Source organism: Bufo gargarizans, chromosome 10 (genome assembly GCF_014858855.1).
Source record: "Bufo gargarizans isolate SCDJY-AF-19 chromosome 10, ASM1485885v1, whole genome shotgun sequence".
Taxonomy (NCBI): Eukaryota; Metazoa; Chordata; class Amphibia; order Anura; family Bufonidae; genus Bufo; species Bufo gargarizans.
In genome coordinates, this window is record NC_058089.1 from 76,128,371 (window position 1) to 76,152,029 (window position 23,659).

General features: G+C 44.9%; 1 protein-coding gene across 11 annotated transcripts in view; it reads right to left on the reverse strand.

The window, feature by feature from the left end:
- The window catches only part of RASGRP2 (RAS guanyl releasing protein 2), a 304,234-nt gene that overhangs the window by 194,368 nt on the left and 86,207 nt on the right, over positions 1 to 23,659 (reverse strand). For 9 of the 11 annotated variants that reach the window (XM_044269509.1, XM_044269505.1, XM_044269502.1 and 6 more), the window contains one exon: positions 17,883 to 18,015. In XM_044269509.1, the coding sequence (XP_044125444.1) occupies positions 17,883 to 17,899 (17 nt within the window). In that variant the 5' untranslated portion in view covers positions 17,900 to 18,015. Of the gene's footprint in view, positions 1 to 17,882; positions 18,016 to 19,109; positions 19,184 to 23,659 lie in introns of those variants that run through there. The other 2 variants (XM_044269510.1, XM_044269507.1) reach the window with 2 other exon arrangements.

Here is a 23,659-nt window from a genome sequence, read left to right on the forward strand (position 1 = left end):
TTAGGTGAAGCCAAGCACCACATAAATGTGGTGTAGGATAATTTTGCAAAAACACAAGCCCAAGTGAAGGCCCTTACTGCCGAAAATAAACGTGTTCTTCAGAAGCTAGATGATCTGGAAAATCAGATGCAATAACTTCCACATGTTGGAGATACTGGAGTCGGGGAGGAGGATCTCCCAGCGGCGCTGGGCCTACGACACTGATGCAGGGTTGAACGAGCACACAAAGTGGACCCTGATCCTAATCTTTCCTCCTACCTCGACTGCCAGACGAGATCAGAGTGGGGCTCCTAGACAAATCATGCATTTCTTGGATTACAATAAGCAGGAAATTCTCTGTGTTGTTTGCCAATGAAGAATGCCTCTGAAGTTCAGAGGGGCTAGGATTCTACTCTTTGAGGACTATTACATTGAGGTGATGCAGAAGAGATGCATCTTTAGCACCCTTTGTACCACACTGATACGCCACTAGATCTGGTTTCAATTGACTTATCCAGTAAATCTCAAAGTATTTATGCCCAATGGTGCAACCTGGTCTTTTACATCTCCTGAGATGGCAACACAGGCCCTCCAACAATACTTACCTGAGAATGGATCATATACATCGGCAAACGCCAGAACATCGCAGATGGAACCTGTCAACCCTTCCATCAAGCCCGCTAGCCCGAGGCTCTTCCAGACACCTCTGAGGCTATGCGACATGACTTTTTTTTTATTCTCTTTTTTTCTCACTGTATCTTCACCTATCACTCTCATCTTCTTAGTGGGTAATATTATTTGAGATGAAGTGAACCATTTGACATGTAAACTGTCAAATATCCTGAGACTGCGTTATCATCTACTCGAGAGTTCTTGGGGGAAGGAGGGAGGTTGTTGTTCTCTCAATCAGAAAAAGTGAGGTCCTATTGCCAATATAGGTGGACTGCATTACCCCTGCCATCCTGATTCATAAAAACTTCTAATTCTCTCTTATTGATGTCTCCACGGACCCTAAGGAGGGTAGGTGGACACATCATATTCCAGCATAAAGGGGAAAAATGGAGTGTCTATAATTTATATGGTCCCAATGAAGACAATGCAGCCTTCTTTGAGTCGGTGGAAACCAAACTCCTAACCAACGATATCCCACTTAAGATAGTACAGGTGAAACTCGAAAAATTAGAATATCATGCAAAGTTTATTTATTTCAGTAATGCAACTTAAAAGGTGAAACTAATGTATGAGATAGACTCATTACATGCAAAGTGAGATATTTTAACTCTTTATTTGCTATAATTTGGATGATTATGGCTTACAGCATATGAAACCCCAAAGTCACAATTTCGAGGTACCCTTTGCTTAGGGGGTATGGATTAATTAGCTGACTAGAGGGTGACACTTTGAGCCTAGAATATTGAACCTTTTCACAATATTCTAATTTTTCAAGTTTCACCTGTAGGTGGTGATTTGAACTCCGTTCTGTCCCCATTGGAAGACAGGAAACACAGCTCCACTTCACAATCACTGATTAGACCTAGAGAAAAATGCCTAATACCTTTACTTGCTAATTCTACCTTGCATGACACATGGAGGATCTCCTATTCCAGTGACAGGGAATTTACATATTTCTCCCATGCTCATTCCAGCTGGTCTCACGTTGACAATATATTCATTCATAATTCACTAGCCAGCCAGTCGTAGATACCTCGAAACATGATATGGTTATTTTAGACCATATTCCAATCTCAACTATATATGATAATATCCCTAAAAGAGGATGAAGCTTTTCACGACTTGCTCAAAGGCTGGTGGCTGGAATGCAGAGTAGAAAATACAACCTACTGGGACAACCTTCCCGTCTCTTGGGCTGCCGCAAAAAAAAATCACCTCACACATGTACAACACATCTGAAATATGCAACAGCCAGCAATTACCTTAGACAGGTGTATACATGCTTCATTCAAGACCGAACCCCCGACAAAGGGGATAGATGGGTGACTGCCAAACATGTGTTTGACCACTGATTAGAGAACATCCATGGACAAGAAGCTCTTGTGTTTGGGAATAAATCAGGCAAATTCCTAGCAAGACTACCCAAGGGGAAACATCCTTCCTCTCACATAAAAACGCTGTGTTCACCCGAGGGCACCCTAACATTGGACCTCTGTAAGGTAATTGATATCTTCCAACAGTTTTTTGCCTCCTTATACTTAAACAATACTACCTCACACAGTGGTATAAACGTCCTAAACAAAGCAACACTCTCCTAAACAGACAGATCACTAAGGAAGAAATTAAAACAACCATCAAAAGTCTTCATAACTCTAAGACCTCTGGCCCAGATGGATACTGTGACAACCACCCGCCAATCCCGTCGTACTAAGCCACAGTTGCCATACAGGTCTCCACTAGAGACTTCTGGAGGCAAATCCACTGTGAGCACAGAAGACGTTTAAGATTGGTTGGTGGGCCCAGACAGGATACAATCACGATTGTATGTACAATCAAATTAATTTGCTGCCACCACTGTTCGTATTGAATCGGGGCGAAGCTAATCCTAAAGGGACAAAACTGTTATTTGCAACCTAGCTAGTAAATTAACAATTTATAAAAATAAAACAAACAATTTGGTAGTATGTCTTCTGAGGATAGAGTTCTTAGCATAGATCAGGTCATCAAGTAACAAGGGCAAAACTCGAAAGATGAAATCGTTAGATTTTATTCTAAAACTATACACAAAAATATATACATTAAAGCTGACAGATACCGTATTTTTCGCCGTATAAGACGCACTTTCCCCCCCCAAAAGTGGGGGGGAAATAGCAGTGCGTCTTATATGGCGAATGTAGCTGATTTTGCCCAGTTTTCAATGATACACCCGCCGCGATGCCGTGCGGCGGGTGTATCAGCTGTGAGGGAGGAGGGGCTGGGGGCCGGCATCTGCATTTATAATGACAGCGGGGCCCGTGCAGTGACTGTATTCTACTACACGGGCCCCGCTCACTGTATAATCATATCCCTAATAGTTAATTGTTGTATGCATGTAATCGCATAATGAGCGATAATGAGCGCTGTGTATTACCGTACTTACAATTAGAAGCGCTCGCCGTTCGGAGCAGAGAGGAGGGAGGAGGCAGGCCGGGAGGACGGGCGCTGGCAGTGTGAGTCATACGTCACGCGCCTGCACCGCCCACTTTATGAATGAAGCAGGTGGCGTGGGCGCATGACGTATGACTCACGTTGCCAGCGCCCATCCTCCCGGCCTGCCTCCTCCCTCCTCTCTGCTCCGAACGGCGAGCGCTTCTAATTGTAAGTACGGTAATACACAGCGCTCATTATCGCTCATTATGCGATTACATGCATACAACAATTAACTATTAGGGATATGATTATACAGTGAGCGGGGCCCGTGTAGTAGAATACAGTCACTGCACGGGCCCCGCTGTCATTATTAAAGCAGATGCGACCCCCACGCCCTGTATTGAGGGTCATTCACTACAGGGACACTTATGGAGGGGATCTGTGGATGACACATAGCATAAGATGCTATATATGTGTCATCCACAGATCCCCCCATAACTGTCATACACAGATCCTCATCCTCATAACAGTGCCATCCAGAGAGGATCCCCCATAAGTGTCACCCACAGATCCCCCATAACAGTGCGTCGCCCACAGATCCCCCATAACAGTGCGTCACCCACAGATCCCCCATAACAGTGCGTCACCCACAGATCCCCCATAACAGTGTCCATCATCCACAGATCCTCCATGACAGTGCGTCACCCACAGACCACAATTAGTTCAAAACCCACCAAAAGCGCACCTTTTGGTTCAAAATTTTTTTTTTCTTATTTTCCTCCTCAAAAACCTAGGTGCGTCTTATGGGCCGGTGCGTCTTATACGGCGAAAAATACGGTAAATATACCTGCCAGTTGAACAGATTGGTTTGGATAGAAATAGGTAAGAGGTGGAAGGGAATAGAATGTCTGTAAGTTCAGAATTACCGTGTTAAAGTCCAGTAAAAGGCAAAGTCTTTGTAGAATAATCCAAGATGGTGGGGTGTGCCCGTGTCCAGCGGGCGGTCGTGATGTCAATCGACGTCAGATGGTAGAAGAAGGACCCAGGGCTGAATGTGTCATAGGGTTTTACCCACTCTGTAGTGGGGAGGGGTTGTGACCCGCACAAGTCCAGCCTTGGGTAATTGGAAGAGGGGCAGTTCCTGCCCTGGACAGAGGACATCTGGCTGAATCTTTGCTGTGCCAGTTTCTCCGTACCCGTGGGTCAAATTAGGACATCGAGGTCATATTGAGAATCAGCACAATTTTACAGATCCTCTGACACCAAACAGGATAGAATTACCATTTAGGTTCCCTGAGAGCTTTGATATCTGAGAGAGAGAATCTCTGATTGACTGGCCGATTTCCTGAAAGGTGTATTATTGGGGCCAGAATAATCCCTGAAGAGATGGTTCAGTGCATTGGTTCCAAACCCAGGAAATCTGAAGAAATATGGACACAAATATGAAAGCTATGTATTAGAGGTGGCTGCCCGGTGACCTCTTTTTGTGTCTCAAACAGCTGTCTGATAAGAATCTGTCCTGCTCTCTTTGAAGCGCACTGGCAAGACTGAAGGTGTGAGAACCCTGCTGGTATTGGAGACACTATGGCTGCAGAAAGACCAGGTTTAGCAGGTTCTGTCATAAGAGAACTAGATTGATGGCTACTCAACTTGGCATGGGGCAAGAAAGGTTTGTCACAAGGAGGTGATAATGGCACCTCTGCTCTGTGAATTACTCCTTTAGTGAAAAGAGATTTTTAGTGAAGGCTCTGGTGTCTCTGTGATTACGAAATATGGCGCATTTGAGATTTCCTAGTATCGCTGTGGATCGCAAAGCGTCACAGATACCCGGGGGAATTTTATAATACTCTAGTGGACCATAGCACTCCAACCCTATGCACCTACTTTAATGGCATCTTAGGGAAAGGAGAGATACCAGATGCTTCCAAAGTAGCCTATATTAAACTACTACCCAAAGCAGGCAAAGATAGTCAAGACCCTAATTACTATAGGCCAATCTCACTGATTAATCTAAAGTTGATCTCTAAAATAATAGCAGATCACTTGGCCCATTTCCTCCCAAACTTAATTGTAACAGCCCTGTTAGGATTTCTAAAGATACATGAGGCCATAACTAACATCAGAAAACTGCTAGCGGTCTTACATAGGATACATACATCTGCCACACTAGATGAACACCCCACTATAGTGCCTTATACAGGGGCGGACTGGTAACTTAAAGAGAACCTGGAAGAAAAAACGAATTGCGGCCCCATATTGTAGGCGGGTTTCACGGTACCTTCTGTGACAGAGGTTAGAAGATTAGAGAGACTAACTGCACGTGAGGTTAACTGACAGTCTCTTGATTCTCAGTGCTGTTGTTTGGTAATGACCACACCTCTTTTCAGGTGCAGCTGGCGGTCATTACTGCTTCCCTATTTAGTTTGGTTTCACACTTAATACCATGCGGTTGATATTCTGTCCTTGGATTTGGAGGAGTTGGTGTGTGGACCTTGCTTGTGTTCGTGCTCATCCATTTTCTATAAGATAAGTTGTACTGCTCTTGTATTTGGTTGTTCCCTTGTGCTTGTTATTACTAGGTCTCAGGGAGACGCTGGTTCATTCACCTGGAAGGAACAAGTAGTCTCATTCCCTTTCACTACCTTTAGGGAATCTCAGGGCTCCTAGGGTTTAGGTTCTGGCGTATGTATTTTCCCACCTTCAGGGTCTATACATACTGACAGGAGTCAGGGCCAGATCTAGGGGTTTCCTAGGAGATAACCTTTCCCTTCTCCCTAGCCTTGAGGCCTAGTTCTTTGTCCTCTCCCTTCTTTTGTCTTTCTGGTGTCCCTCCTCTTCTCATTATTCGTGACACTGGGTCCCAAATGACAGTAGTCAGGGCCATTATAAGTAGGCAGGGCCAACAATACTGTAGTACAGCACAAATACTGCCCCAGCAGAACCAAATACACGGTGCACCATGAAATACTGCTGCCTCCTGAGGACGGCAATACAGTTGAATGCATGAGGGCCCTTATTTCTGCCAGTCAGGTGCTTAAGTATCAGATACCTAGCATTAATTAATGATGAAAGCATCAGATCGCTATGTACCTGACCGGCGGCCTGAGGACGGCTTTGGCAGCCCCCTGGGCATCGGCCCACTTGGAAATTTCCTTGTACAGTCTATAGCCAGTCTCCCCCTGACCTTAGATGCAGAAAAGGCAATTTACAATATCAAATGATCTTGGATAGAGGGAGTGTTGGACAAGATGGGTATAAGGGGTGCTTTCAGGTCATTTTTACAGCCTTATACACAAACCCCACAGCCCAAATACATACACCAGGCTTTCTGTCCGCCCCATTCTATTTAAATAAAGGCACAAGACAGGGATGCCCCTTTTGCCTTTATTGTTTAATATAGCAATAGAACCTCTGGCTTGCAATTCAGAATCTTCTACACTGTACAAGGGTATAACAGTCGGCACCCAAGAAGTGAAGGTCACAATATTCGCGGATGATGTCCTCTTATTTTTTAACGATCCCCAGGAAGATATATTACAACTCATGTCTGAATTTGAAACCCCCTCAGGCTATCATATCAACCCTGGAAAAAGTGCAATTCTGGAACTAGGGAAGCCTTTTCCATCCTATCTTTAGGAGACCCTGGGCAGAGGGTTGAAACGGGCAACATCACACATTTGGTACTTGGGCATAAAAGTAAGGAAAACCCCCTCGAGCAAAAGTGTTTTCACAACCAGGAAAGAAATCAGGAAGTGGTTTCAGTTACCTTTCTTAATATCTAAATATCTACCCATATGGGGTGATCCCAAATTCTCTCCAGCACAAGACGCCAGCTCCTTTCGCTTTTGGAAGGACAAATGGGTTGTGACTCTCCTGCAGTTAATGAATGCCTGAAGTAAAGCGGGGTATTTGTTTAAGGAGCTGGAAAATATTCACTAGTTGCCAAATTCACTATTCCTCTGATGCTTATAGCTCCCCTCCTTTTGTCAAAAGAGACTTTAGAACAATAGATAGTGAGATGGTAAATTACCCCTTTGATGATATCATAAATAGACTGGAGCATTGCCACTATCTCATCTATGTATCTTACACTTCGAGACCACCTGCTGACGACCCACCCTTCTTCAATATTCAAAACCTGGTCCTAGATATTGCAAGTTCCTGTTATATCTGATAATATTCTACAAGGCTGTGAGCTGATATGCAAGCACATAATCTGCACTACTTGAAGAGAGACCCAATTTAAACTTATCCATGGGGCTATTTATGGCTTCAATCAATGGGTAACCCATGCACATTCTCACCGGTTGACGGATAACCCCAGATTTAAAGCCCCAGCTTCCAACATGTGGCACTGTCTCTAGACTTGTCCACAGATTACTCTTTATTGGAACCAGATCATTAGATACATTGAACACCAATGGGATATAACGTTAGATTGCGATCCTTTGCTTTTGATCTTTCAATCTACTGTACATCTCTGAGTCATGTAGTGTCCTCACACATGAGATATAAAGTACCCCCATTACTACATGTCATTTTGCTGGTGGTAAAATGCTGCATCTTAAAAGATTGTCTCCCCCCACAATCCCCTCCATGGACTTCCTTACTGACTAACTGCATCACCTCTTTGGTCTAGAATGTCTGACTACTATCAGACAAAAAGAAGCTCTAACAGGTTAATTCTTTACAAAATGGAGGCCTTTTATTATCAAATTTCTATCTAAGGAGGAGATCCAAACCCTAATGGAACCATTTCAATATACTCAATGGTATGTAACGGGAAACCTGGAAGCTGGTTTGTGTCCACTACTTTAACAACAGTGATTACCTGGTGGGTGGGATTATAGGGGAAATAACTCCAAGGGGACACTTTTGAATCCTTGTTGGTGGTTTAGCGCACTGTTATAGATTGCAGCAATCCCAAATAGACAAAAAACTGCGGAATTCCCTTTTCAGTGACCTTTGCATATAGTGCTAGATTAGACTCTACACCATCTTAGCGCATGAGCCAAAGGGGACTAACTTCACATATTGACGTTCTATGATTTGTTACGTGTTACAGGCTTCTTTTCAAATCACAATTTTGTGACTTGATTGCAGTGGCGTAACTAGAAATAAACAGGTCCCATAGCAAATTTTTGAATGCCTCCCTTCCCCCAGCAACTTCTTTGCAATTTTCGACTACTGTGCAACCCCCACTCTTGAGGCTAGTCAAGATCGTGATCTCAGACTAGGCCTGGCAGCCGCTCCATCCGTTTCCTAGAGTGTCACTGTATAAAATGTCATTGTATAACACTGTTGAGGGGGGCCCAGTAATAAAATATTTTAGTCCTGCTCCTAGGTGTGACCCTTCTGAGTTTGGGCCCGAAAGCAGCCGCTTCCCCTGCTTCCCCTATAGCTACGTCCCAGACTGGATTTCTTTATAACACTGGGCAGTATTGGCAAGGGGAACATAGACATGGGAAGTTACTAAATAATAAGATGGGTACCAGAATCTGTATTTCTTTGGGCTACAATTGGTGGACTGTTCTGTGAATCACTGGAGGGGAGGTGAAATACAGATTACTAGAGAGTAGTGTCTAAATCCCATGTGCGGTAAGGACCTTGCAATGTCACAGGGTCACATGACATGATAAAATTATTTGGGGTTGAAGCAGGTACTGGATGTAGCATTAGAATCTAAAAATAATAATAACTAACCCTATTCATGGTATTCATGGGGAATCACATGGTGAGTTTGGGAAAGATGTCCAATGTCACATGACTACTGTGACATCACAAGGTCCTTACGGTGCATATGATTTAGATACTACCATACTGTATAGGAAGTGCTCATACTAGACCATGAAAAAGGGACTGAGAATGCTCCAAGGAGTACTGGGCTGTGAATGATGAAGTAATAGGTGTAGTAGCCTCAATGTCAGTCTCATAGGAATGAATAGAGAAATAACTGACTTCCTATCCTGTCTCAGTTGGAAATCAGAGAGTTGGTCAAATGACACAGCTGACGATCAGAAGGGAGGAGATAGCTCACAAATACAGTAATTGATAAGAAGATTACATTCACTGCAGATTACATTGTGTACCTTTCTAACAGGTTAGAGAATTAAAAAAAATTGCGGGAGTACTTCTTTAAGCAACTATTTTCTCTAGTGGTCTATTTGAATTACAAAAACACCTGAATTTACCCATACCCATAGGGCATTTATGACATACATGGTGGATGCATTTCAGCAGGAAGTGAGGGGAATTCCTGCTGAAATAAGTTGTGCTGTATGTTTTATTAATTTGAAATAAATGGTAATCCAGACTTGTGATGGAACATTCCAGAATTAGGCAGGGTAGGGGTCGTATAGGCTTCCCCCTGAGAGATGTGTGTATTTGTTGACACTGATTCACCTGCAATTTACTGTATTACTTGAAGGTTACATTATAAAATTATGTGGCCAAATATCCCTGGGATTTTTGGAGTGTGGATGATGCTGATTTGAGCCATAGATAGGAATATTTTTTAACGCAATCTTGTAATTGGGTCGGAGAGGCTGAATAAACCCCTTCCACACATGGATGAGCACCCTCTAACAGTGATGATACATAAGGTAAAGGTAGCCATCCACTTTTTGATAAATTCAGAATATCGTGCTAACAGATATATGGATACCAACTCTCCTCTTTTTTGCATGTCTTAGAAAATATTATGACATGTTCCATCAACACCATATTATGGAAATATTTTCTCCTAGAAACATTGTTGTATGTGGACTACTTACAGCTCTGTAGTATCAAGCTGCAGAGACTCCTTGTGCTAAAAACTATATAGTGTACAAAATACCTCATACTGTAACACAAAGAATAAAAAGCCAAACAGGTAGGAAGAGTTGTCCAGGAGTGTAAGAAATTAAGCTAATAGAAATAAAAAAAACTGAAAACAACTAAAAATAACTATTACTCACCTAGTAAATCCTCCACAGGGTCGGTCATCCTTGATGGTCTTTGTATATTTTCCTGCAATGCCATACAATCTTGTGACCGATGAAACCAATCACTGGCCTCTGCTGTGATGCCAGCATGTACAGCACAAGACTGCAGACACTAGTGATTGGCAGCAGTAGTTAAGTGCATGTATGGCACGTCACTGCTGTGGGAAAATTTTCTAACACTGTTGGAGACCAACCGGTGACAGGTTTTAGAAGGTCTGAAAGATTATCTGCACACTAGTGATCTGACCGCCTCTTTTGGTTTTGGTTTCACTTTGTCTGTGTGTTACTTGTATGTCTACACCTCCTGTTCAGGTGTGGATCATGTGACCTTTACCTCCCCCTATTTAATCTGACTTTACCCATCACTCCTTGCTCTGGATAGCTTCATTTGGTTTTTGGAAGAGCTGGAGTGTGGTTCTAGTTGAAGTCCTGTTCATCCATCATCCATCAGCCTCAGAAGTAAAGTGTTCCGTTTGTTGTATTTTGTATTCCCCCTTCCCCCCTCCCCACCTTTGTTGTTTACTGGGCCTCAGCGAGACGCTGGTTCCTTCACCAGGGAAGGACCGGGTTGTCTCTGCCCTGTCATTACTATTAGGGCATCCGAGGGCCACCAGGGTTTTCTAGGTTCCTGTGTATGGGCATCTCTATCATCGAGAGGTGCCCATACATATAGGAGTTAGGGCCAGGTGCAGGGTTTTATAGGTGGTGACCCTTTTCCTTTCCTAGCGGTGGGGCCTAGTGTCTTTTCCCTTCCTTCTTGTTGTCTTTTGGTGTTCTCCCCACTACATCCGTGACATTATCCAGAGCCAGGAGTGATGGGTAAAGTCAGACTAAATAGGGGGAGGTAAAGGTTACATGATCCACACCTGAACAGGAGGTGTAGACATACAAGTAACACACAGACAAGTGAAACCAAAACCAAAAGAGGCTGTCAGATCACTAATGTGCAGATCTTTCAGACCTTCTAAAACCTGTCACCGGTGTGACACGTACATGAAAAATATCAATGCACCTAACACACAAAAAATCAAGGGAATGCTAGCTGCAGCACTAATAATTAATTTTATTTGTCAGTATAGGTAAAAAAAAAGAAGATGCAATACTCACATCTTTTCTGGTCCCACTGTAATGGCCGGCGTCACGCACAGGGAGGGAAAAGGGAAAGCCCTGCCCAAGGGAGAGGGAAAGGTGGTGACCCCTGACTCACCTTGCGGCTGGCACCTGACTGCCCTGACGTCCCTAGACGGGTTCCTCACCCGTGCGGCGATCACGTGCCTAAACCCTGGCTTTCCCTAAAATGAGCCCTAGATAGTGAACAGGCCGGTGGTATCGCTAGTCCGCACCACTGACACTAAGAGGGAAACACCAGGGAGAGGACAGACAATACAGACAAACATATAAACCCAGGTGGGTGACCACAGCAGACCACATAGGTCCAACAGGGATCCGGAGGGAAACGTTCTGGACCAACAACCAGAGAACGCAGCAACACAGCTCCAGTGGGTCAGTATAGAAGTCCAGGCAGGAAGCTCTATATCTGGCAACCAGAGAAGTGTGAGAGGGGAATATAAGGAGGTTGGGAGTGCTGGACAAGGAACAGCTGAGGAGAAGGAGCTACGGATCCCTGAGTGAGCCAAAAAGGGTTGCAAAGCAAACCCAGAAAGCTACCATAAGGAAACAGCCGTATCTTACATAGAGCGCGCAGCCAACCGCTGCGACTTCCTGACCCCGGGTATAACGGAGTCAGGCGTGGGTCTTGACACCCTCGTAACAGTACCCCCCTCTCTATGAGGGGCCTCCGGACACTCAGGACCAGGTCTCTCAGGATGAGAGGCATGAAAAGCCTGAACTAGCCTGTCGGCGTTAACCTCAGACGCAGCAACCCACATTCTTTCCTCGGGACAGTAACCTCTCCAATGCACCAGATATTGAAGAGAGCGGCGGACCCGACGAGAATTAACAATTTTGGATATCTGAAACTCTAGATTACCAGCCACAACAACAGGAGGGGGTGGCAGCGGTGACGGTTCTAGAGGTGGAACATATTTTTTGAGTAACGACTTATGAAAGACGTTATGGATTTTAAAAGTCTGAGGTAGCTCCAGGCGAAAAGCCATGGGGTTGATGATGGCTACAATTTTGTAAGGGCCAATGAACCTAGGACCCAGTTTCCAAGAGGGAACCTTTAATTTAATATTCCTAGTAGACAACCACACATAGTCATTCACTCCTAGGTCCGGACCTGGCGACCGTCTCTTATCAGCCATGCATTTGTATTTACCTCCCATATTTTTCAAGTTAGCTTGCACCTTCTGCCATACCGATGAAAGAGATGACGAAAACCGTTCCTCTTCGGGAACCCCAGAAGACCCCCCCTCTTTGAAAGTACAGAATTGGGGATGAAAACCATATGCACCAAGAAATGGTGACTTGCCAGTGGATTCCTGACGACGATTATTTATGGCAAACTCAGCTAACAGTAAATATGATGACCACAACTCTTGGTTTTCAGACACAAAACATCTTAGATATGTCTCAAGGTTTTGGTTGGTACGCTCAGTCTGTCCATTCGACTGAGGATGGAAAGCTGAGGAAAACGACAAGTGTACCCCCAAACGGGAAAAAAAGCTTTCCAAAATTAAAAATAAACTGGGTACCCCGATCCGAAACAACATCGGAAGGGACCCTGTGAAGCTTCACGATTTCACTGATGAATACCTGAGCAAGAGTCTTAGCATTAGGTAGTGCGGGTAACGCAATGAAGTGTACCATTTTGCTAAACCTGTCCACTACTACCAAAATAACTGTTTTACCCGCAGACAAAGGTAAGTCAGTGATAAAATCCATTGACAGATGTGTCCATGGTCTATTGGGAATGACAAGTGGTAATAGAGACCCTGCAGGACATGTATGCGAAACTTTTGCGCGCCCACAGGTAGAACAAGAAGACACAAAATCCAATACATCCTGACGCAACCTTGGCCACCAAAAACGACGAGACAATAGCTCCAAGGTTGCTTTACTACCCGGGTGCCCAGCAAGTGCCGAATTATGATGTTCCTTTAATAATTCGAAATGCAGGTTCGAAGAATGGGTACCGGATCACTCACATTACCCCCTCCAGGGAAACAACGAGATAGTGCATCAGCCTTGGTATTTTTTGCCCCAGGACGATAGGTAATAACAAAGTTAAACCTGGTAAAAAATAGCGACCACCTAGCTTGTCTAGGAGTGAGACGCTTAGCTGAATCGAGGTACAGAAGATTTTTGTGGTCCGTAATCACAGTGACTGGGTGGACTGCCCCCTCTAAAAAGTGACGCCATTCTTCAAACGCTAGTTTAATAGCTAATAGTTCCATATTGCCAATATTGTAGTTCTTTTCTGCTGCAGATAGTTTTTTAGAAAAGAAAGCACGAGGACGCCATTTGCCAGGAAACGGACTCTGAGACAGCACCGCCCCCACTCCCACCTCTGACGCATCGACTTCAACAATAAAAGGCTGAGAGACATCAGGTTGGACTAGTACAGGTGCGAAGGTAAACCTCTCTTTTAGAGAGGAAAAAGCAACGTCAGACCATTTAGAAAAATCAGTCCCCTTCCTAGTCATGTCAGTAAGCGGTTTTACAATAACTGAATAATTTTTAATGAATTTCCTATAGAAATTTGCGAAGCCCAAGAACCGTTGCAGTGCTTTGAGGTTCTCAGGAAGATCCCAATCTAAAATTGCCTGGACCTTCCTAGGATCCATACGGAAACCTGAAGCAGATACAATTCCTAGGTTATTTTTTATCTCCTGAACGGCAAAGACATATTTTTCAATTTTAGGATCTAATTTATTCATCCGTAGGACCTGCAGTACTTGTCTGACATGCGCCTCATGTGTTCTCAGATCAGACGAATACATTTAAATATCATCTAGGTATATTAGCACATACCTGCAAATTAGATGACTAAAAATTTAATTAACAAAATGTTGAAAGACGGCAGGAGCATTGGTCAGACCGAAAGGCATAACTAGAATTTCATAATGCCCCTCAGGGGTGTTAAAAGCTGTCTTCCACTCATCCCCCTCCTTGATACAAATCAGATTGTAGGCCCCCCTAAGATCAAGTTTGGAGAACCACCTAGCACCCGCAATCTGGTTAAACAGGTCAGGAATGAGAGGAAGAGGGTATGGGTCTCGGATGGTTATCCGATTTAATTCGCGAAAATCTAGGCAAGGACACAGACCCCCATCTTTCTTTTTAACGAAGAAAAACCCTGCAGCCACGGGTGAAGAAGAGGGTCTGATATGTCCCTTAGCCAAGCTCTCGGAGATATAATCTTTCATGGCTTGTCTCTCTGGACCCGAAAGATTATATAACCTGGTCTTGGGTAATTTTGCGCCGGGAATAAGGTTAACCGGGCAATCATAAGGACGGTGAGGTGGTAACTTCTGACAACCCTTTTCAGAAAAAACGTCCTCAAAATCCGAAATAAATGTAGGTAGGGTAGTTATGGAGGCGACTAAGCAATTGCTATTTAAGCAATTTTCTCTGCAATGCTCACTCCACTCCGATATCTCCCTGGCCTGCCAATCCACCACTGGATTGTGCGCTACCAACCAGGGAAGGCCCAGCACTACCGGAGTGGGAAGCCCCTCCAGAACATAACATGAAAGCATCTCGTTATGGTGGTCCCCTACCCGAAGGTGTAAATTATGAACAATGTGGTTGAGGTTTCTCTGAGACAGAGGAGCAGAATCAATAGCGAATATGGGAATAGGTCTCTGTAGCGTACAGAGAGACAAACCCATAGTGCGGGCAAAATGGGCATCTATCAAATTTACCCCTGCTCCACTGTCTAGAAAGAAAGAAATAGTCTCCGTCTTAACACCAAAAACAATAACCGCTGGCAACACAAATTATGATGTGCGTATGGAGAAAACATATACTCCCCGGCTGACATCCTCCACACAGCCTGGGGTTAGTAGTTTTCCGACGGTCTTTTTGTTTCTGAGGAAAGAAGGACAGACATTAATGAAATGACCCCTCTTCCCACAAAAAAAACAAACCCCACGCCTACGGCGAACCTCAGGAGGACGGACCTGACGAGTGGTTTCTCCTAGCTGCATAGGCTCGTCTAAGTCCGTACAGACTAACTGCTGCTTGGGAGGGGTTACCAATTGCTCCGTTTTTTTCAACCTGTCCCTAAGGCGTCTATCTATTCGGATAGAAAGGGACATAACCGCATCAAGGGAAAAGGGGGCCTCATATAATGCAAGCACGCCCTTAACCCTTTTGGATAACCCAGAGCAGAACTGACTCCTGAGAGCCGGGTCGTTCCATTGGGTTCCATTGGGAAGTCAGAGCAATACCCCTCTACCGGCCGCTCTCCTTGCAGGAGTCTCCGTAATCTTGAGTCAGCCAGTGCGACTCGGTCAGGGTCGTCATATATGAGACCCAAGGCCCCGAAAAACTCATCCACTGACCAAAGAGCCTGGGAATCAGTGGGTAAAGAGAACGCCCAGGACTGCGGGTCCCCCTACTGCAGGGAAATAACAACCCCCACCCGCTGTTCTTCATTACCAGAGGAGTAAGGGCGCAGTTTAAAATATAATTTACAGGCCTCACAGAATGTCAAAAACTTGTCCCTTCCCCCAGAAAATCTGTCAGCGAGAGGGACCTGGTTACCAGTAGCAACCGCTGGGCTTGCGGTCAGTTGTAATTGCTGCTGTTGCTGGAGGACCGACGCCTTCAATTCTGCCACCTCCAAAGACCATGAAATTGTTTGGACAGAGCAGCAATTGGATCCATACTGGATTCTAAGTAGGTAAAAAAAAAAATTTTTTTTTTTTTACCTACACAAAATAAGGGCCAGATATAATGTAATGACCGTTGTCACGCACAGGGAGGGAAAAGGGAAAGCCCTGCCCAAGGGAGAGGGAAAGGTGGTGACCCCTGACTCACCTTGCGGCTGGCACCTGACTGCCCTGACGTCCCTAGACGGGTTCCTCACCCGTGCGGCGATCACGTGTCTAAACCCTGGCTTTCCCTAAAATGAGCCCTAGATAGTGAACGGGCCGGTGGGATCGCTAGTCCGCACCATTGACACTAAGAGGGAAACACCAGGGAGAGGACAGACAATACAGACAAACATATAAACCCAGGTGGGTGACCACAGCAGACCACAAAGGTCCAACAGGGATCCGGAGGGAAACGTTCTGGACCAACAACCAGAGAACGCAGCAACACAGCTCCAGTGGGTCAGTATAGAAGTCCAGGCAGGAAGCTCTATATCTGGCAACCAGAGAAGTGTGAGAGGGGAATATAAGGAGGTTGGGAGTGCTGGACAAGGAACAGCTGAGGAGAAGGAGTACGGATCCCTAAGTGAGCCAAAAAGGGTTGCAAAGCAAACCCAGAAAGCTACCATAAGGAAACAGCCCTATCTTACATAGAGCGCGCAGCCAACCGCTGCGACTTCCTGACCCCGGGTATAACGGAGTGACACCCACTTTATATACAGGAAACGACCACTCACCCAATCACTGGCCACTACGGTAACCCTCCTGTAGAGAGGGACCAGGAAGCAGGTGAGTATTGTCCCTTTTATGTTTTAACCCATTCTGAGTCTTCCATAAAAAAAACTTTTTACCCAGCAGAAACACCCAAACTCCCTTTATTTACACATAACTCACCTGTAGAAGAAAGTTTGCAATAGACTTACTATTTCAAAGTTGTGTGGAACCTGGCGACTTGAGGCTTAATTTCTGAAAATATTACTTCCACTGACTTTAGGTCCTTTACCAGATTTCTAGACTAGTTTGTGGACAGGCCATAGCCCAGACCAGAAACCTGGTAGAGGATGTAACATTGCCAGAAGCAGAATTTTCAGAAGATAAGCATCTTGTGACCAGGTTCCTCAGCGGCTGATCAATACAACTTCTTTACAGACACTATATTACAAAATTCCTCTACATGCGAGTTATGTATAACTAAGGCCTCTTTCACACTTGCGTTGTCCGGATCCGTTGTGTACTCCATTTGCCGGAATTACACGCCGGATCCGGAAAACGCAAGTGAACTGAAAGCATTTGAAGACGGATCTGTCTTCAAATGCGTTCAGTGTTACTATGGCAGCCAGGACGCTATTAAAGTCCTGGTTGCCATAGTAGTAGTGGGGAGCGGGGGAGCAGTATACTTACCGTCCGTGCGGCTCCCGGGGCGCTCCAGAATGACGTCAGAGCGCCCCATGCGCATGGATGACGTGCCATGCGATCACGTCATCCATGCGCGTGGGGCGCCCTGACGTCACTCTGGAGCGCCTCGGGAACCGCACGGACGGTAAGTATACTGCTCCCCCGCTCCCCACTACACTTTACCATGGCTGCCAGGACTTTAGAGTCCTGGCAGCCATGGTAACCATTCAGAAAAAGCTAAACGTCGGATCCGGTAATGCGCCGAAACGACGTTTAGCTTAAGGCCGGATCCAGATTAATGCCTTTCAATGGGCATTAATTCCGGATCCGGCCTTGCGGCAAGTGTTCAGGATTTTTGGCCGGAGCAAAAAGCGCAGCATGCTGCGGTATTTTCTCCGGCCAAAAAAGTTCCCGTCCGGAACTGAAGACATCCTGATGCATCCTGAACGTATTTCTCTCCATTCAGAATGCATGAGGATAATCCTGATCAGGATTCTTCCGGCATAGAGCCCCGAAGACAGAACTCTATGCCGGAACAAAAGAATGCAAGTGTGAAAGAGCCCTAAGGTGAGTTTGCAGGACCTGCTGGATTCCAGAAAAAAACTGTTAAAGAAAATAACTTAACAACAATAAATACCATCTAGGAAATACATTTTCTTACCAAAATTTTGGATGCATATATCTATCATTTCATCAATGGTATGGCCTTTTTCCAGATCCAAATTATCCATTTCAGCTGTTTCATTGACTGCTGCAAAGGTGCTGTAAGATGAATGTCCAGGGGGACTGTCAATCTATCAGATAAAAATAAAATAAAATCATTACTGTTTAATAAAACCCATAAAATGTGTACTATATAGAAAATAATGTGACCCAAGCATCCCAGATGACATAGTCCACATAACTGTTGGACACAGAATGTGTTATTTCTCCTTTAAAAAGGTGAAGTGATGTGTAAACACGCTGTAAAAGTACCCCTCCCAAATTTTGGGTAACCTCTTCCTCTGTCAGTTGTGGTCTTTCGGATCTATCTTCCTGTTTTCATAGCTTACTTCCTCTGACAATATAGAAAGCCCACACATTTTATCCCACGGGTCTTCTTGGAACATTAACAGTATTTTATACAGATCATTATAATTGTGTTCATAGTGTAAATGATAATATTGTTTCCTATTGCTCACATTTTATAAATGGTGTGCATAAATATAACTGCATGGTTACATGACACCTAGGCAACGCATAACACCCATCCAAGTGATGACCCAGTTTTTAACCCTTCAGGATATAGTCTTTTTACACCTTCCTGACACGGTCAAATTGTGCAAACCTGCCATGTGTCTCTTTATGTGGTAATAACTTTGGAATGCAGTTACTTATCCAAGCGATTCTGAGACTGTTTTCTTGTGACACACCATACTTCATGATAGTGGTCAATTTGAGTCGATATGTCTAACCTTTATTTATTACAAAATCCCATGCCAAGGCCATGGCAGCCATTTCGATTGAGCCTCCGCTCCTCTAACATCATCAGGCACACTCTGCTCTTAATTATTAGCACATAAAAAATGCTGGCAGGAACACACCTAGGACTTCAAAGTGACTGCTTTAAGGAACTAAGCTCCAATTTTTCTTGGGGTCTGATCTGTTCATCCATTGCATCATCCTAAAGCAGAAGCCCTCCAATTCTACAGAACAGCAGCTGTGCCACTGACCAAGTCCACATAGGACTAGATTCCAGCACAGATGCAATTCCCCAAAACAGATTGGGATTTACATCACATATTTTTTATGGTAATACCCCAATTTTTGGGGAACTGTCCATTCAGTCCAACCTCGACTCCACCCCTGAACTTTTCCACATTTTTTCACGTTCTACCCACAAACTTACTTGGTAGCGTGAATGGGGAGTCAGAAAAGGTATATTTGTATTCTCCCAGCAGTACCCGATTTCTCCTGCCTGCCATGGTGGCGCTAGACTCTGAAAATATTGAGTTAGAAGTATTTGTTGTCAGTGGTGCAGGGGTTAACCTTATTGATTATCAATTTGTTCAGAGTCACGGTTTTATAACAAGCGCATTAAGCAAAGGGATATCAGTGTTTGCTATTGATTCCAATCCTCTCTCGTAAAAGTATCTAACTCATATTGTGCAGGTTATTCATTTGAGGGTGGGTGATTCTCATGTTGAGTTCATTTCTTGTTTTGTACTGAAAGGTTTGCCTGCTCCTCTGGTACTGGGTTTACCAAGATTGATCAAACATAATCCTACCATTGATGGCAAACTAGACAAATCAGTAATTGGAGTGATTTTTGTATGGACAACTGCCTCGGCGCATCTATTTCTGTGGTATCCACTAAAGTGTTACCTTAGTTTCTTTCTGATTTTGCTGATGTATTCTCTGAGGGTGGAGATCAGGAGTTGCTCCCTCACCGAGAGTATGATTGTCCGATCAATCTTATTCCCGGAGATAAAGTGCCAAAATCTCGGCTATATAATCTTTCCCAACCAGAAAGAGAAGCTATGAGGGAGTGTATTGCCAAGAGTTTGACAAAAGGACATATTAGACCATTTAAGTCACCTATGGCAGCTGGCTTCTTTTTTGTTAAAGAAAAAGACGGGACCCTTAGACCTTGTCTAGATTTCTGGGAACTGAATCTCATTACTGTCCGTAATCCTTATCCTCCTCCCTTGATCCCGGATTAATTTGAGCAGATTGTCGGAGCCAAGGTGTTTTCTAAGTTGGATTTAAGAGGGGCTTATAATCTGATAAGATCAGGGAAGGGGATGAATGGAAGACTGCCTTCAATACCCCAGAGGGCCACTTCGACAACCTGGTCATGCCCTTTGGTTTGACTAATGCCCCGGCAGTCTTCCAGCACTTTATCAATGACATTTTTCATCATTTGGTGGGGAGGTTTATTGTTATTTACCTCAATCACATACTAATTTACTCACCCGATATGGAGACTCATCGGAATCATTTAAAACCCAAGTATTATCGATCCTTCGGGAGATTAAATTGTATGCTAAATTGGAGAAATGTGTGTTTGCTGTCCAGGAGCTGCAGTTTCTGGGTTACTTACCGTATTTTTCAGCCCATAAGTCGCACTTTTTCCCCCCCAGGGGAATGCCCCTGCATCTTATGGGGCGAATGGTGACATTTTTACATCGCAGGCTGCAATGTATGACCGAGCGGGGAGGGACTGGGAGGAGGAGCTGGGGGACGGCAATTGCGGCGGGGCCGGTGCAGTCACTGTAAAAGTGATTAAACATGCCCCCTCAATTCTAATATTACCGTACACCCTAACAGCATCTGAAGAATACAGGCAGGCAGGCCAGGCGGGCGGCAGTGTAACTCCCTGATGTCACATGCTTGCGCCGCCTACTTTATGAATGAAGCAGGCGGCGCAGGCACGTGACGTCAGTGGGTAACGCGGAGGCCGCCTGGCCTGCCTGACTGCGTTGTACAGAGTAATATCAGGAGTGAGGGGGCATGTTTAACCACTTTTAATTGAATGAGACATTTTATATTTGTATACTGAAGCACTGGAGCGGTGGGGGGAGGGGGAATCTGTGGATGACAGTTTTATGGGGGACATCTGTGGATGGCACCGTTAAGGGGTGGGGGGTCTGTGGATGGCACTGTTATGGGCTGGGGGGTCTGTGGATGGCACTGTTATGGGGTGGAGGGTCTGTGGGTGGCACATATATAACAGTGCCATCCACAGATCCCCCATAATAGTGCCATCCACAGACCACCATTAGTTCCGAACCCCAAAAAGCACACCTTTTGGTTAAAAATATATTTTTTCTTATTTTCCTTCCCAAAAACCTAGGTGCGTCTTATAGGGCGAAAAATACGGTACTTTCTGACTCCGGTTTTCACATGGATCCTGAAAAGGTTCATGCGGTACTGGAATGGATCAGCCGGAGAATCAGAAAGCTCTGATGCGGTTTTGGGGTTTTACTAATTACTACAGAAAATGTATCCTGAATTATTCCACTATTGTCAAGCCTTTGACTGATATGACTAGGAAGGGTGTGGACTTCTCAGTCTGGTCGGAAGAAGCATTACAGGCTTTTTCTGCAATAAAGGAATGTTTTGCTTCCGCTGCCATTCTGATGCAACCCGAAATGTCTCAACCCTTCATTGTGGAGGTTGATGAGTCAGAAGTGGAAGTCGGAGCAGTTTTGTCGCAGGCTTCCTCTCCTAGCAAATGGCGTCAGTGTGCTTTCTTTTCAAAGAAACCCTCTGCTGCCGAAAGAAATTATGATGTTGGGAATAGAGAGTTGCTGGCCATTAAATTGGCCTTTGAGGAATGGTGTCATTGGCTACAAGGAGCGGGTCATCCGATTATGGTAATTACGGACCATAAGAATCTGGTATACCTGCAATCAGCAAAGCGTCTGAACCCTAGGCAGGCCAGATGGTCATTGTTTTTTTACCAGATTTAATATTGTGGTCACCTATCACCCATGGGTCAAAAAAGTCAAAGCGGATGCTTTGTCATGTAGCTTTCCTGGGGGGGGGGGGGAATTCTGAGGATCCCGCTCCGATTTTGGCTGATGGGGTGGTGGTGTCCGCTCTTTATCCCGAACTGGAAGAGAATGTGTTGGGGGCTCAATGTGAGGCAGCTGATTCCTGTCCTTCAGGGCAGTTTGCTCCTTCTGAACTTTGACACAAGGTGTTTAAGGAACATCATGATACTGTCCTTGCGGGACACCCTGGGAGTAGATCCATGGTGGACCTTATTTCCCGTAGATTCTGGTGGCCAGGGTTACGTAAAAGTGTGGAGGGCTATGAAGCAGCTTGTGGGACCTGTGCACGTGCTAAGGTGGCTCACACATGACCTTCAGGATCTTTTCTTCCTTTGTCCGTCCCGTCTCATCCGTTGACACATTTGTCCATGGACTTCATCACTGATTTACCGAGTTCCTTTGGAAAAACTGTGATTTTGGTGGTGGTGGACCGCTTCAGTAAGATGGCTCACTTTGTACCATTGTCAGGTTTTCCTAATGCTAAAACTCTCGCTGATAGGGGGACGCAATTTGTTTCCAGGTTTTGGAAGGCGTTTTGTTCTCATCTGGGAATTCAGTTGTCTTTCTCTTTGGCTTTCCATCCTCAGTCGAATGGACAAACTGAGCACACTAACCAGAACCTGGAGACTCATTTGAGGTGTTTTGTCGCCGAGAATCAGAAAGAGTGGTCTTCGCTTTTGTCCTTGGCTGAGTTTTCCTTGAATAACTGTAGACAGGAGTCCACTGATAAGCCACCATTTTTGGGCGCATATTGTTTTTTTTTCTGGGACTGAATCTTCTGGTATACCTGAAGAGGAGAGATTCTCTTCTTCGATGTCTTCTAACTGGCGGAAGATTCAAACTAATTTGAAAAAAAATGGGTGAAAGATGGCTGACAAGAGATGTATGACTGCTCCGGACCTGTGTGTGGGTGATTTGGTGTGGTTGTCCACTAAGAACATTAAGTTGAAAGTACCTTCTTGGAAGTCGGGTCCAAAATTTATTGGTCCTTACAAAATCTCGGCCATTGTTAATCCTGTTGCGTTTTGTCTAGAACTTCCGCAGACCTGGAAGATCCATAATGTGTTTCACAGGTCTTTGTTGAAGAAGTATGTTGAACCTGCTGAACCATCTCCTTTGCCACCTCCTCCTGTCTAGATAGATGGTAATCTGGAGTTTCAGATCTCCAAAATACTCAACTTGCGTGTTCTTTGTGGCTCCCTTCAGTCCCTTGTGCACTGGAGGGGTTACGGCTCTGAGGAAAAATGTGGGTTACGGCTACTGATGTCAATGCTAGTCGCCTTGTGAAGGCCTTTCACAGGGCACGCACACCCGGATAAAGTTGGTCCTGGGTGCCCGGAGGTCACCCGTAGAAGGGGGTACTGTCACGCCCTGCCCTGTGAGAGACCTGAGAAAATCTGACAGACTTGCTACACGTGAGTCTGACAGATCGTTTATCTTTGTTGTGGTTTTGGGCAGGATCCCACCTCCCCACAGGTTCTGCTCATTAGCTATTTAGGGGTGCTATTTATACCCACCTCTCACTATACCCCTTGCAGTTTATATTTGCTTCTGGAGTTCTTAGCTGGTGTTTGGTGGATCTCCTGCTCCCCATCCTTCTTGAGCTAAATCTGATTCCTTCCCTTTTGTTGTGTATTTTGGCTAGGCCTCAGGAAGATGCTGGTTCCTGCACCAAGTGCTAGGAACCGGTTGTCTTATCTGCAGCTCCCTAGATGAGGGTTTGTTTCAGTTTCAGCAAGGCTTAGGTTCCAGAGCATGAGCACTTCCACCTTTATGATTTGCTCATGTCAGAAGTCAGGGAAAGACTCAGGTATTGTCAGGTGGTGACCTTTCCCTGTTCCCTAGCTTTGGGGCCTAGCCTGGTGTTTTGTTGCTTTTGTTGTATTTGGTTTGCTTCCCT